Source organism: Lepisosteus platostomus, chromosome 27 (genome assembly GCF_059453375.1).
Source record: "Lepisosteus platostomus isolate fLepPlt1 chromosome 27, fLepPlt1.hap1, whole genome shotgun sequence".
In the NCBI taxonomy this organism is placed as follows: Eukaryota; Metazoa; Chordata; class Actinopteri; order Semionotiformes; family Lepisosteidae; genus Lepisosteus; species Lepisosteus platostomus.
In genome coordinates this window covers 9,950,249-9,961,977 of record NC_142637.1, presented here as the reverse complement: position 1 = coordinate 9,961,977, position 11,729 = coordinate 9,950,249, and the positions used below count along the sequence as shown (strand labels likewise).

The following is an 11,729-nucleotide window of genomic DNA, read 5'->3' as shown; positions in this document are numbered from 1 at the left end:
GTTTTGTATTGTGTCCAGCAGTCTTATTTTTAACCATGACAACTTTTTAATAGGATCCAGATAGAGGCTTTTGTTGCCATCCCCCGTCTCTGTGTGAGAAAGTGCTTTAGTCAGCTCCTTAATTACACAACTACCAGCAAAACCAGCTTAATGCACACTGTTTTGTAATAGTCAAACTATAACAAACAAGAGAGGTGTTCCATTTTCCTAGCCTCCTACAAACCTTAGGAGTACAGTTCTTCACCCTGACCTAAATCAAAATCAAAAACCACCCTTTCACAAACTGCAGAATCATGAATTACTGTCTGCAAACAGCATGGGCTGGTGTTTGTTTTTAAATAATGCTTTATTAAAGACTTTATCTACACTTGGAAATTGCCCAATCAACTGGGACCTCTGGTCAGGAGATTAAAAAAAATATATTTTTCCTGTTCACCTTCAAACATTAATAAAATCTAGGGGAAAAACAATTTTCACTGATGCCCCTTCTTCACTTAGCAGCCTGAAAAACAAATCAGTCTCTGGAGTAAGGGGACATCCTGCGTTGTGAATGAAGAGGCAGAAGGAGGGGTGGGACTGTAACTACAGGACCAGGGAGACAAGGTGTATGAAAGTGCGATACATTTCATTTCTTAGTTATTTTTTAATAAAGAAAACCAGTTCAAGTATTCTTGGGAAACAAATAGAACACATATATGTGTACATTGACGAAGACATTAAAAGAATCAATAAAAAAAGCCAACAATGTACTACACCAGTGATCATGGTGGAGTGTCAGCTTAGCAGTGACCTCCCCTGACAGAAGGTAGGTCAGGCACTGGAGGGGGTAGCAGCAGCTGCAGGGAGGTCAGAGGTCGTGACCTCCATGTGTTCCGTACTCTCCTGCTGAGCACCATCTCCTACTGAACCTGCAGGAGGTGACAAGGGCAGTTACCTTCCCGAACAATCCTACCAGACCCCCCCAGACAGGTTCTTCTGTGTCTCAGCAGAATATTGATCATTCTCATATTAAAAAAATTTAAGGCAGTTCATTTGGACTAAGTACTGATAAGGGGTTGAATGCTACAACTGGGGTGATGTGATCAATCATGTAATCCCAACTGGGGAGATGGAGTACCAGAGAGAACTGTACCAGGACCACTGCTCTTCCTTACTGATATCAGTGATTTACATTCTAGTACAGTTAAGAAACTAGTCAAGTTTGCAGATCATGCCAAAGAAAAGTCAGCAAAAATAGAAGCTGTAAAAAATTCAAAAAGACTTAGAATTCAAGACTGGGCAAACACCTGGCAGCTGTTTGATTTAGGCAAATACAGAATTTAATACAGGCAGCAAAATCTGTAAACACAAAATTATAAACACTGAGCCTGAATAGGCTGTTTTTCAAAAAGACCTAGATGCAGATTTATGTGAAGTAGGAAAATTGGTTTAAATAATTGACATGCTAGAAGAACTGAAGCTTTTTAGTTGTAAAAAGATGACTATGAGGGGGGATCTGATTCAAGTATTCAGAATCCTTCAAGGTATATTGCATGCAAAGTCAATCCAGTAGCCTTCTTGCGTTTTAAAAGTGAAACGCAAACCAGGTCACAGGTGAAAAACAGAGGGAACCATTTAAAACAGAACAGGAGCCACTTTGTTGTTACCCAAAGGGTTGTGAATGAGGAACAGGCTAACCTTAACACGATCAAGGAGCTATCCTGGCTCTTTTTAATAAAAACAGCTGGAAGAGATTGGCAGATCAATTGCTACTATATTAACTACAAAATGGAATAGACGGGACCTCATCACACTTGTAAATATTGCTATGTTTTCATTATTAAATTAACGCTGTAGATTAAATCATTTTAAAAAGTTCAAACTTCATCTGTACACGACTGATTCAACGAATGGGTTCATTTTTGACATCTCGCCTGGTAGGAGAAGGAAGTGCGTGAGTGCTCTGCCCAGCGCGCTGTGATCGATCACCCCTGCGCACCTGTGTGAGCCTCCACGATAACACAGTCCGCATCATCCTCGTCTTCCTCCGTGTCGGCCTGGAACCCATCCGTCTCCATCGCCTCCCCCTGAGGGAGAAGCAGGTGATCATGCAGGCTAGACCTTACTGAAACTGGCTTCAAGAGTGCAGACTAAACATCTGAACAGCAGCTACTCAGCACAACAAGATCAGCAGTATGTGGTGTGCATCTTGCAAGCTGTATAGTTTATAAATACTACAAAGAACTATAAAACTATATAGCCTATATATATTTACACACTATACATTACAAAGCCCAACAAGGAGGTTATTAGGAGTAAGTTATTAACTCCAGGCACTGCAGTAGGGGCCTGGATCAACAATGTCAAGACTACGAGACCCACCTGCTCTGCGTCTCCACACCTCTTCATGAACCTGGTGATGGACATGCTGCCGGCACTTTTCCGCTTGGCGGAGGAGGACATGAGCGGGGGTGCAGTGGGCATTGGGGTCGGGGGGGAGACGCTGGAATTGCTGGGGGTCCCATTGCTCTCCTCTCGGGCACTGTGTGGCCCCTGGGTGAGGTAGCTCCACTGACAGGGCACTGGCAGGCCCTCCTGACCGAAGCGCTGTAGCACTTCCTGATGGACGTACCAGCAGCAGCGGCGCCAGGCCGGTCGCTTCTCATATACTGCATTCTCTGAAATAATCCGCTTCAGACGGTACCTGGGGGGGAGAAGCGAGCTAAGCCAGGCAGAGAACAGGAACGATAAAAAAAACTCCCCATGGGTAGGGTGTCTACCTGGTGGGCACGCTGCCATCATCGCCCGGCTCCGGACTGGTGGCCTGCGGCGGGGGTCTGCGCCGGCAGCACTCCTGAAACTCCATGATGATGACTTTACTGCCGTGCGTGTTCCCGTGCAGCAGGGGCAGGAGCTGGGAGAGGACTGGAAAGAGGGAGAGGGCAGCGGTCAGCAGGGAGCAGGGCGAGGGCGCTCGGACTTATGGCTGCGACGCTGCACCAGAAGGCGCTCACTCTGCTCGTCCCGCCGCTCCCGAGCGCTGCTCTCGGGGCTGCCTGCCTCGTCGCCAGGCGGCACGTCCAGCAGGCAGACAGCATGCAGTCGCAGCATCCTGTTCTCCGGCCTGTCGGGCTCCCCCTGCGCCTCCCACACGCACCCCAGCACCACCGGCTCCAGCACGTGGAATTTCTTCCCCTTAGACATGAGCTCATCCCACTCCCGGGCCTTCAGCCGCTGCCGCACCTTCTGGTTCTCCGGATCCGCTTGCTCCTGGAGGACGGAAGTCAGGAAAGAGCAGCGGACATGAGGAAGGGAGAGTGGAGAATAAGAGGCAGAGGGGATAAGGAACAACCAACAGCCCTCAGATCTGGGCTTAACTATCTGGGCTGAGTGGCACCAGTTCAGTCTGCAGAACACTGGAATGAGCTGCCCGTACCTCCTCCTCAGATGCTCCCTCCCCCTCGGACAGGTAACCATGGGGGACGAAGAATCCATCGTCATCGTCGTCTTCGTCACCACCCTCCTCTTCCTCATCCTGCCAGAACAACAAACCATGAGTTTCACTCATCAGAGTCCCCGGACAAGTGCTGTGCTGGTCAGCATCCCTGTGACCCATTCATTAGGATAAGAGATTTACAAAGGTAATGGCTATAAAGGGGAACTGCAGTGCCCGTTTCTCAGACCACTTATTAAATTGCGTTAACAATCAATTCATTGATGGGGTAGAAAAATTAACATATTTCAAATTAAGCACAATATCGTGAACTTTGTGAAAGTACTGTAAGACACCATGTTGTCGCAACCCCTGGTCTTGCGTTATCATGAATTGCTATGTGATGCCGCCACTCCTGCTCACTACTGAATAAGTACAGGTTGTGCAGCAGAGGAAGTTTTGTCTGGTTCTGAATCGCAGAATATGGCACTGCGGACACCTGGAAATCTAGTTTATTTTGTGATGTAAATTGGAGGTTTTACTGTGCACATTTTACATTTATTGTGGTTTGAAATACAATGCCTCAATGCCAATTTTTTCTATCCCCAAAATATAAAAACAGCATTACAGTTTTCCTTCAAAGAAAATAGGAATAGGGGTTCATCAATAGGGGTTGAGATTGTGCAGTACAGGATAAAAGAACGAAATAAATGCACCACAGTAACAGAGCACCCCTGGCTGACAGCTGTACAGACTGCAGGCCAACAGCCAGGGGGTGCTGGAAGCATCCAGGGATGCCATTTTGCAGGTAATATTTTGAGCATAAAGAAAAGCAGTTAAACACTCTAGCCCCTCCCGATACTGACCCCCTCACTGTGGGACAGACTCTCGCCTGGCTCCTCCTCCTCCCACTCCTCATCACTGTCTACATCGTAGTCCAACAGCTCCTGGAGACCAAGACACAGAGGAAAACACCAGATTAAAATACATCACCGAAGTCATGACCACCTGAACCAGAGCTGTGGAACAAGAAGCACCAGAAGAAATATTTCTAACAGACATGCCAGGAGGCCACCAGTCCTGCAAGGCACTCCTCACCAGTCATGTGTTACACAGTCACTGGATCCTGCAGGGCTCTAGAAACTGAGGTCAAAGCTCTGAACACACTCACCAGCACTGCTGCTGGACCAAAGACAGGAGCTCATAAAACTGCAGAGAGCAACACTTTCTTATGCAATAAGGAAAACCAACACCATGCTGACAGGAAATTGTACAAGAAAGCTCTAGACCTGATCCGGTAAAAACACCAATTATGACTAACAAGCTCCTGTCACACTATTTGATATTTTAGTTATATTTCACTACATTACAATCTTTTTACAAGCCATTAAACAATATTAAACAAACATGGACTCCCAGAGTTTGTTTAAATAGAAGCCCATATACCCAACACTTTTACCATCAATGCAAATGCCTAAATATACACTTACTGTAAGAAGCAGCTTTTTTTAGTACACTCGTACCTCTTTTTACAAACGAACTTATGATATGATTCTACAAAGCACGTGAAATGTTACCCACGTTTGGAATAAATTCCGAAAAATACGAAGAAGCAATACAAAGCAAATTTGTGGTTTAGACTGTCACGGACCCTAAAGGTGTGAGGAAAGAAAATTCAAGTGTGTGTGTGATTACACAAAAACAAATGAAGTGGTTACTGTATAGTAAAGTACTTTGGTAGGATTAATTATTTCTAACTATGTAAGCAGTGTTTTTTCAATAGTAAAATAAAACAAAAATATAAATGTTATTACATTTTCTTTTCTCATCTTTGTCAAATTTTCACAATACAAAAGGGTTTTACGTTTGTAAAAAGGGGTATAGGTGCAGAGATGCCCCTTCTTAACCTGGAGTTACCTGACAACTTAACAACACAGCTTACAGTCACGATCTGACCCATTCAACACTTCAAAAATTAAACATTTCTGCCCTTTCACAAAAACTGAAAGTTGGCCCAGAATGCAGTATCACATGTGAAAGAACTTCTCCAACACATCATGCGCATCAGAACCTCTTACCCCGGTGTCAAAGCCTGGCAGATTCTGAGGTACGACATTCATCCTTTCCTGCCCAGGTGTTTTCCTACATGATGAGCTCTGCAGTGAGACGATCTGCTCGGCACACCCGCACCAAAGACCAGTACACCTGCACCACGTACCCACAATGCGTCAAGAGCTCCTTACAACCCCACACAGGCACTGCGACCTGAATGCACCCCAGTTCTCATTCCCTTCGGTTTACAAGAATCACAAAAATGACTGAGAGAGAATCTTCATCGCCGTTATAAACCACCACGCAGGGAAACAGATCAGACTCCCAGTACACTGCAGTCTGGTCCTCTCCCAGTTTCCCCAGCAGCAGCTCTGAGGAATTCACCTGGAGCAGTCTGCGATGTGGAGGGACTCTAACCCATTTCAGCACCACACAACACGAAGAATGGAATTGCCCGGCGGTGGCGAGGGCTGCCTGACCTTGTCCTGCTGCAGGGGGCAGCGAGGGGAAATGAGCCGGCTCCTCTTGCTCCAGGTGCCCCAGTATGCCGGCCGGTAGTTCTCGTGGAATTGCAGCAGCTTCATGCGGCTCCACTGCCGCCGGTCGGGCACGCCGTCCGGCTTGGGAACCTCCACCACCAGCACACAGCTGGCGCCGGGAAAGCAAACGGCACTGGTCAGTCCCTCCCCTGGCATTCACACGAGCGCAGGCCTCAGTCTCGATCTGCTTCAGCCCCACGTTCAACCCCACCCCGCCGCCCCTCCCTCTCCCACCTGTTCACATCCTCTGTGGGCCTGGGCCAGGTCGGGCCACTCCTGCGGTGCTTGCAGCTCAGCCAGTGCCTCCGGCAATCCAGACTGTGGTCCGGCTCAGCCAGGTACCGGTCCAGCTGCTCCAGAGCCTCCTCTTCACACTGAACCCGACTCAGTGGCGCCAGAACCATGTTCTCCTTGATCTCAAAGGGCGCAAACTTCCCACAAGCAGCAGCCAGAGTCTAGGGGAGAGGGACAGGACGGGCAGATCAGAGGCCTGAGCAGCTGCAGGGCTCTTGCATAGGAGGTGTAATGAACTGGAAAAGCAAACAGCTAATATTTTCACCTCCAAGCTATGGAAGTGCTTTATGAAACAGTGTAAAGATGAGCTACCTATGTGAAAAGCACCTTTCAGTACTCCAGCTTTTGCCATTTTTTATTACCCAAACTGAACAATGTCTTCAGATGCAGGTCCTGACAGGTGCTTTATGAATAAAAGCAATCATCTGCACTCCTACCTTTGGCACCTGCAGGGTCTTGGGTTTCTGTAGGAACCGGGTGATCTCCGCTTTCTCTGCTTTGATCCGCTGAAAAGGGGGGGGGAGAACAAAATGACTGCTTGGCCAAAGCAGTTGACTGGGGGGGACCAGCACCACCCCACCAATGAGGATAGGGGTAAATGAGCCCCTGCTCTCCCTGTGGGCCAGACAACAGCCAAACATGCAGAAAGATATAGGGAGAAACGTGCATGACGAGCGGGGGAGTGAAATAACACTCACATCCTTCTCTTCTTTCAACCGTTTCTCCTCCTCTTTTTTCCTTTTCTCTTCCAGTTTGGCTCTTGAAAAAAAAAAAAAGCCAGAAGAAGGTTAAGAGGCTCCCCGGCCCTGAGCAGACGACGGTACAGTCTTGGCATTCGGCGCCGAGACGGTTTGCCGAGCCGGACCGGGGCCGAGAGACACTCACTCCAGCTTCACCTTCCGCTGCTCCTCCTTCGCCCGCAGCTTCTCCGCCTTCTCCTTCTCTTCCTTCTCCTTCTTCTCCCGCTTGTCCCGCTCCTTCTCCTCCCTGCGCCTGCGCGCCTCCTCCTTGGCCCGCTCCCGCGCGGCCCGGGCCTCGCTGCGCTGCCGCTCCCTCTCGGCACGCTGCTCCTCGCGCTGGCGCCGCCGCTGCTCCTGCTCCTCGCCCTGCGGAGAGGCAGGCCGTCAGGGGGCAGGCCGTGCCAGGCAAGCGCACTGCTCCGGGGGCACCGACCTTTCAGCCCCGAGCTCACTCGTACTGGACCGATTCAAGTTGAAACATTCGTTCATGAGAAACGGAGCCCTTGTACCAACTCCCCTGTGTTCCTTCACCCCCAGAATGTCCCCGCTGGAAGGGAACCCTGAAGTGTGTAACACGTCTGGACCCTGTGTTCCCATTTCGAGCCCATTACCTTGAGGGAGCGCCTCTTCACCTTCTTGTCTTCTGTGGCCTGGGGGGTCTTTGGTCCCTTGGCAGAGAGATGGGAGAGGTGAAGGGAAACAGTTCTCACAGACAGTTCTAAACCTCCCGCCACACAATCTGAAGAACCCTTTTCACGTTCAAGAGCCAAAAACCAAAACCATTAGCCCATTTTCACACCAGGATCTGGCACAAATTCTCATACAAAGAACAATGTGACAGACCAGCTTTTGTGTTAAATATAAAAGAGTGGAACAGCCTGGTTTTGCAAGAATTAAATTTTCATCCAATTTTCTGTCAGGTCCTACATAATGCCCAAAGCTAAAATAATCCTCAGAGCTACAAGCGCATCTGTCACACGTCTGCGATGTCCTAATTAACTGGGCTGCCTTTCGAACTCCCACACTGGAGACCTGCTCCTATCCCCACGGGCCCTGCCAGTCCCCCCCTCTCGTGTACTCACAGTGCTGCCCGGGGCTTCTGCACGAAGCGGCGTGCCGCCCTTAGCCGGCTCGGGGGAGCTCTCCACGGCGGACAGCGAGCTGGAAGATGAGGGAGAGAGGAGCGACTCGTTCTCAGGGCCAGAAACGCTCTCCTCCTCCCCCTCCACCTCGGCCTCTGCCTCAAAGGCCTGAGGGTGCTCGCTGTGGTCAGGGTGCTGTGTGCAGGCTGGCTGGGAGCTGGGTGAGGCACCTTTATCAACACCAACCTCCTCTTCCTCCTCCTCAACCTTTTTCTCCACTTCTGCAACTGAGTCAATTGCCCCACCCCCTGTCTGACTGTCCAAGGGGCCTGTCTCCATAGAGGCAGTGGTGCTGTGGGGCTCAGGCATGCTAGTCGGGGTGATGGAGCCCCCCGCAGGGGCAGTGTCCTGGGCCAGGGCAGGGGAGGGGGCAGTGTCTGGGGCAGGAGCAGAGTTCGAGTCCTCTGTGAGGTCGATGGTGACGCAGGGCTCAGGGGGAGCAGTCACCCTCCTCGCCCGGCTCATGAAGCCATCCAGGGGCCCCCGGCCGTTGACCAGGGGGGCACTGCGGGGAGGAACAGGCAGCGGGCTGCGGTCCTGCTCATTCTCGGTGTCCGAGGCGCTGCCCTCTGGGCTGGGGGGGGCAGGGGGTCCTCGTGTCCGTTTGGGCTCTCCATTCTGCTTGGGCACAGGGTTTAGGCGTTTGAAGGGCAGACGAGCTGGACAGACAAGGAGAGCAGAGTCAGGCTTTCTCAGTGACAGAGAGCTCATCAAGCACCACCAGCCTGGGATAAAGAGAGGGGCTCTGATGATCCCTGCCCCCGAGACTTGACGCACTTGATAAACAGCCTGCCCCACCAGGGTGGGAGACAAGGAGACAGACTCACCCTGGACCAGCTTCTTCGCTGCAGAGCTCGACTTGGTCTTGCCCTCCATACCTGCAGACACACAGCACAGTCAGGAAAACGCCAAGAGAGTTCACTTCCTGTCTCTCCCAGCCTGCAGCGTTCGTTTCTGGGCACCCCAAGGACACCCCTGAGGGCCCCTAGGAGCACCTGTAAACCATTAAATCCCACTAGCCTGTCACAGTGCCTGGCTGGAGATGAGGGAGCAGGAGTACAAAGGGCAGCATGAAAAGAAACACTTGCAGACGGAGAGAGATAAATTACAGAGCTCTGGAATACCTCCCAGGCAGACCAAGAGACTCTAAGAAAGAGCAAGACCCTGAACAGCACCCTTCCCCACTGAACCCGGGAGGCAGACTGGATAGCTTTATCGGCTTTACATCTGCCCAGCCGGCTCTCTGCTAGATTAAAAGACGGGTGGAAAGAAATGGGACATCTACAATAGTTTCCGAACTGGCGTTTAATGAATGGGAAAGCCGGTCACACAGGTGAAGCGCACGACCAAGTCATCGACAGCACAATCCGCATCAAGAGATTCGGGCCCGTTTCCCGACCCGGGGGGACACGACAGAAAACATCCGGCTTCTGCAACGCTCTTCACTGCAGGTCTGCGGGCTTTTACTGCTCTGCAAGACCCACCGCCGCCCGCGATACACAACGGCCCCGCTGCCCCCGACAGCGTGCTGTTTGAGAAAGTGGGCGCAGGAAATCGTTCAGTTCAGAGAAAGCGTGTACTCTCCCGCCTTTCAGCAGAGCCGGAGCCCCCGGAGTGCCGAGCCGCTGGGCCTACACGCCTCCCGCAGTCGGGGAGCACGGAGATCGGGGGTGAATGAGCCCAAACAGTGCCGATTGACGGTCCTCCCCGCCGATCTGGCCGGCTCCGGGTATGATGCAGCCGGCCGGCCCGATCGCCTCCACACCTCGACTTCTCCTGTCGGGGCCGCAGCCCGCTCTTCGATATCCGGGTCCTGCTGGCGGGGTCTGTTACAGCACTTCCCCACCGCAAATACCCTTCTCTCCGGCGCCCTGCAACCCCACTGCCACTGGACAGCAATCACAGCTCCAGATAGATCACTTTTAAAAACAAAACAGCCCTCAAACGGATCTGACAACACAGCCTGTGTGGGTCTATATCTGCCAGGCAGGGCTTAAGAAGTGCTTTTAATGCTCGTTTCGGGCTTTATTTTCTTTGTTTCTTCACAGCGAGTCGAGCGGTCCGCACTCCCAGCGGAGACACGGACACCCCGGCTCCCGCTGCCACGCCGGCGACCCCCGTGACCAGCGCTGGGAAAGTCCGGCTGCAGCCCGACCGAGTCAGCCCCGAGTTACAGAACCGGCGCGGGAGCCCCCGACACACTCCGTGCTTTTTAAACCGGTACCGCGTTTCTGACGGCAGGGCCGCGAAAATCCCCTCATTCTAAACTGGACCCCGACAACCCCCAACCCAGCCAGCCAGAAGAACCCCCAGGGACTCTCACAGGCCCGCGGTCCGCCCCGGGCTCACCTCTCCTCCTCGGGGTTTGCGCTAACGGCCCCTCCGAGGACAGCTCTTCCGCCGCCAGCATCGCTCCGCGACACTCGCCCGGGAGCGCAACACAACACCCCGCCGGACCGAGTGGACCAGCTCGACAGATTCTGCCCGCTCCCCCTCACAGACTGAGGTTTCGTGCTTGCGGCTAAGAGTTCTTATTCAACTTCAAAATCTTCTTTCCAAAACTTTAAACTATTTTTAATTAAGCCGCTGCCCTCCCGAGCTCCCTCTCTGTCTCCCACTCTCAGAAGGCGCTAGGAGCTCGGAATTGGCGGGAGTCTCGCACTGACCCCAACAGCTTCAGCTGATTGGCCAGATGTCGGAAACTACCCAAGAGGGGGGCGGGGACTAGCCTATGATATCCTGAAGGCTATCCCCCCACGAATACGCCCCTTCAGGGAGCTCTCGATGCTCATTGGCAAGTACTCGGTTAGTCACGTCACTCTTAACTATAGTTCTGATATGTGATTGGTTCAAGGGACACTGGCACAGGTGCGTGACTGGCTCTGCGGAACTGTCGCTCAGAGAAGAGTAGTCGGCAGGAAAGGAGGTGATTTGCCAGGTGGTTAGAAAGCTACAGGAGGCTGGCCGCTGATTCGTGCGCGGACCTGTCAGGTTAAAATGAGGTGTTGCTAGGCAACCAGAGCGGGTGCAGAATCTAGAGACAACGTTCACAGCTGGTATTGCAATCCTAACGGATAACACAAGCACACAGACATATTCAAGAAATAAACATAGGATTGTTATAAAAAAAAAATCAGAATCCATGAAACTGAAGGTTGGCTCCGCTGAAGTCTTCTGTGCTTAGCGTGGCTCTGCGGTTCCGCAGCCTTCCAGGAGGGGGAGACACAGCACCACACAAAATAACACAAAACAACAACACAATCTGCTTCCCCAGGACAAAACGTTTTTCTCTTTAACCTCTCTCTCATACAAATAAAAGGAAATATAAACTTCCACTACATGACAATGTCTCTTTTTTGCGATATACACATATAATAATGACCAGGAATGTGTTTTTCTCTACTGGAATCTGAAAAAAAGACATCAGAAGATCAGAGAGATATATAGAAAATAATATTGCAATGGGGTCTAAACCAATATATATATTTTTTAAATACAACAGCAAAAGAACAATTAAGGAGATTACAACACGAGAAACGTTTGGAAAATG

The 11,729-nt window shown here is 51.1% G+C and overlaps 1 protein-coding gene across 2 annotated transcripts; it reads right to left on the bottom strand.

Moving 5' to 3' along the window:
• Positions 1-623: 623 nt before the first annotated feature.
• chaf1a (chromatin assembly factor 1, subunit A (p150)) lies at positions 624-10,870 on the bottom strand. Of its 2 annotated transcripts, none has more exons than XM_088622429.1 (16): positions 10,529-10,870; positions 9,007-9,057; positions 8,120-8,838; positions 7,649-7,696; positions 7,183-7,403; positions 6,996-7,056; positions 6,735-6,803; positions 6,238-6,458; positions 5,944-6,112; positions 4,279-4,359; positions 3,416-3,514; positions 2,994-3,249; positions 2,760-2,904; positions 2,362-2,683; positions 1,979-2,066; positions 624-908 (listed from the first exon to the last, which is right to left on the bottom strand). In XM_088622429.1, exons 1-16 carry the CDS (start codon positions 10,587-10,589, stop codon positions 811-813), a joined length of 2,709 nt encoding a protein of 902 aa, XP_088478555.1. In that variant the 5' UTR covers positions 10,590-10,870; the 3' UTR covers positions 624-810. The 2 variants fall into 2 exon arrangements, with proteins under 2 accessions (XP_088478555.1, XP_088478554.1); XM_088622428.1 differs by having other exon boundaries at positions 7,649-7,705; positions 10,529-10,869.
• Positions 10,871-11,729: the final 859 nt, after the last annotated feature.

Bases quoted from the DNA above. Each gene is read 5' to 3' on its own strand.
- chaf1a (XM_088622428.1), bottom strand. From the start codon at position 10,589: ATGCTGGCGGCGGAAGAGCTGTCCTCGGAGGGGCCGTTAGCGCAAACC. The intron at 9,058-10,528 runs GTGAGCCCGGGG...GTGTGTCTGCAG, and splicing joins GCAAACCCCGAGGAGGAGAG to GTATGGAGGGCAAGACCAAG. The intron at 7,057-7,182 runs GTGAGTGTCTCT...TTTTTTTTCAAG, and splicing joins CAGCGGAAGGTGAAGCTGGA to AGCCAAACTGGAAGAGAAAA.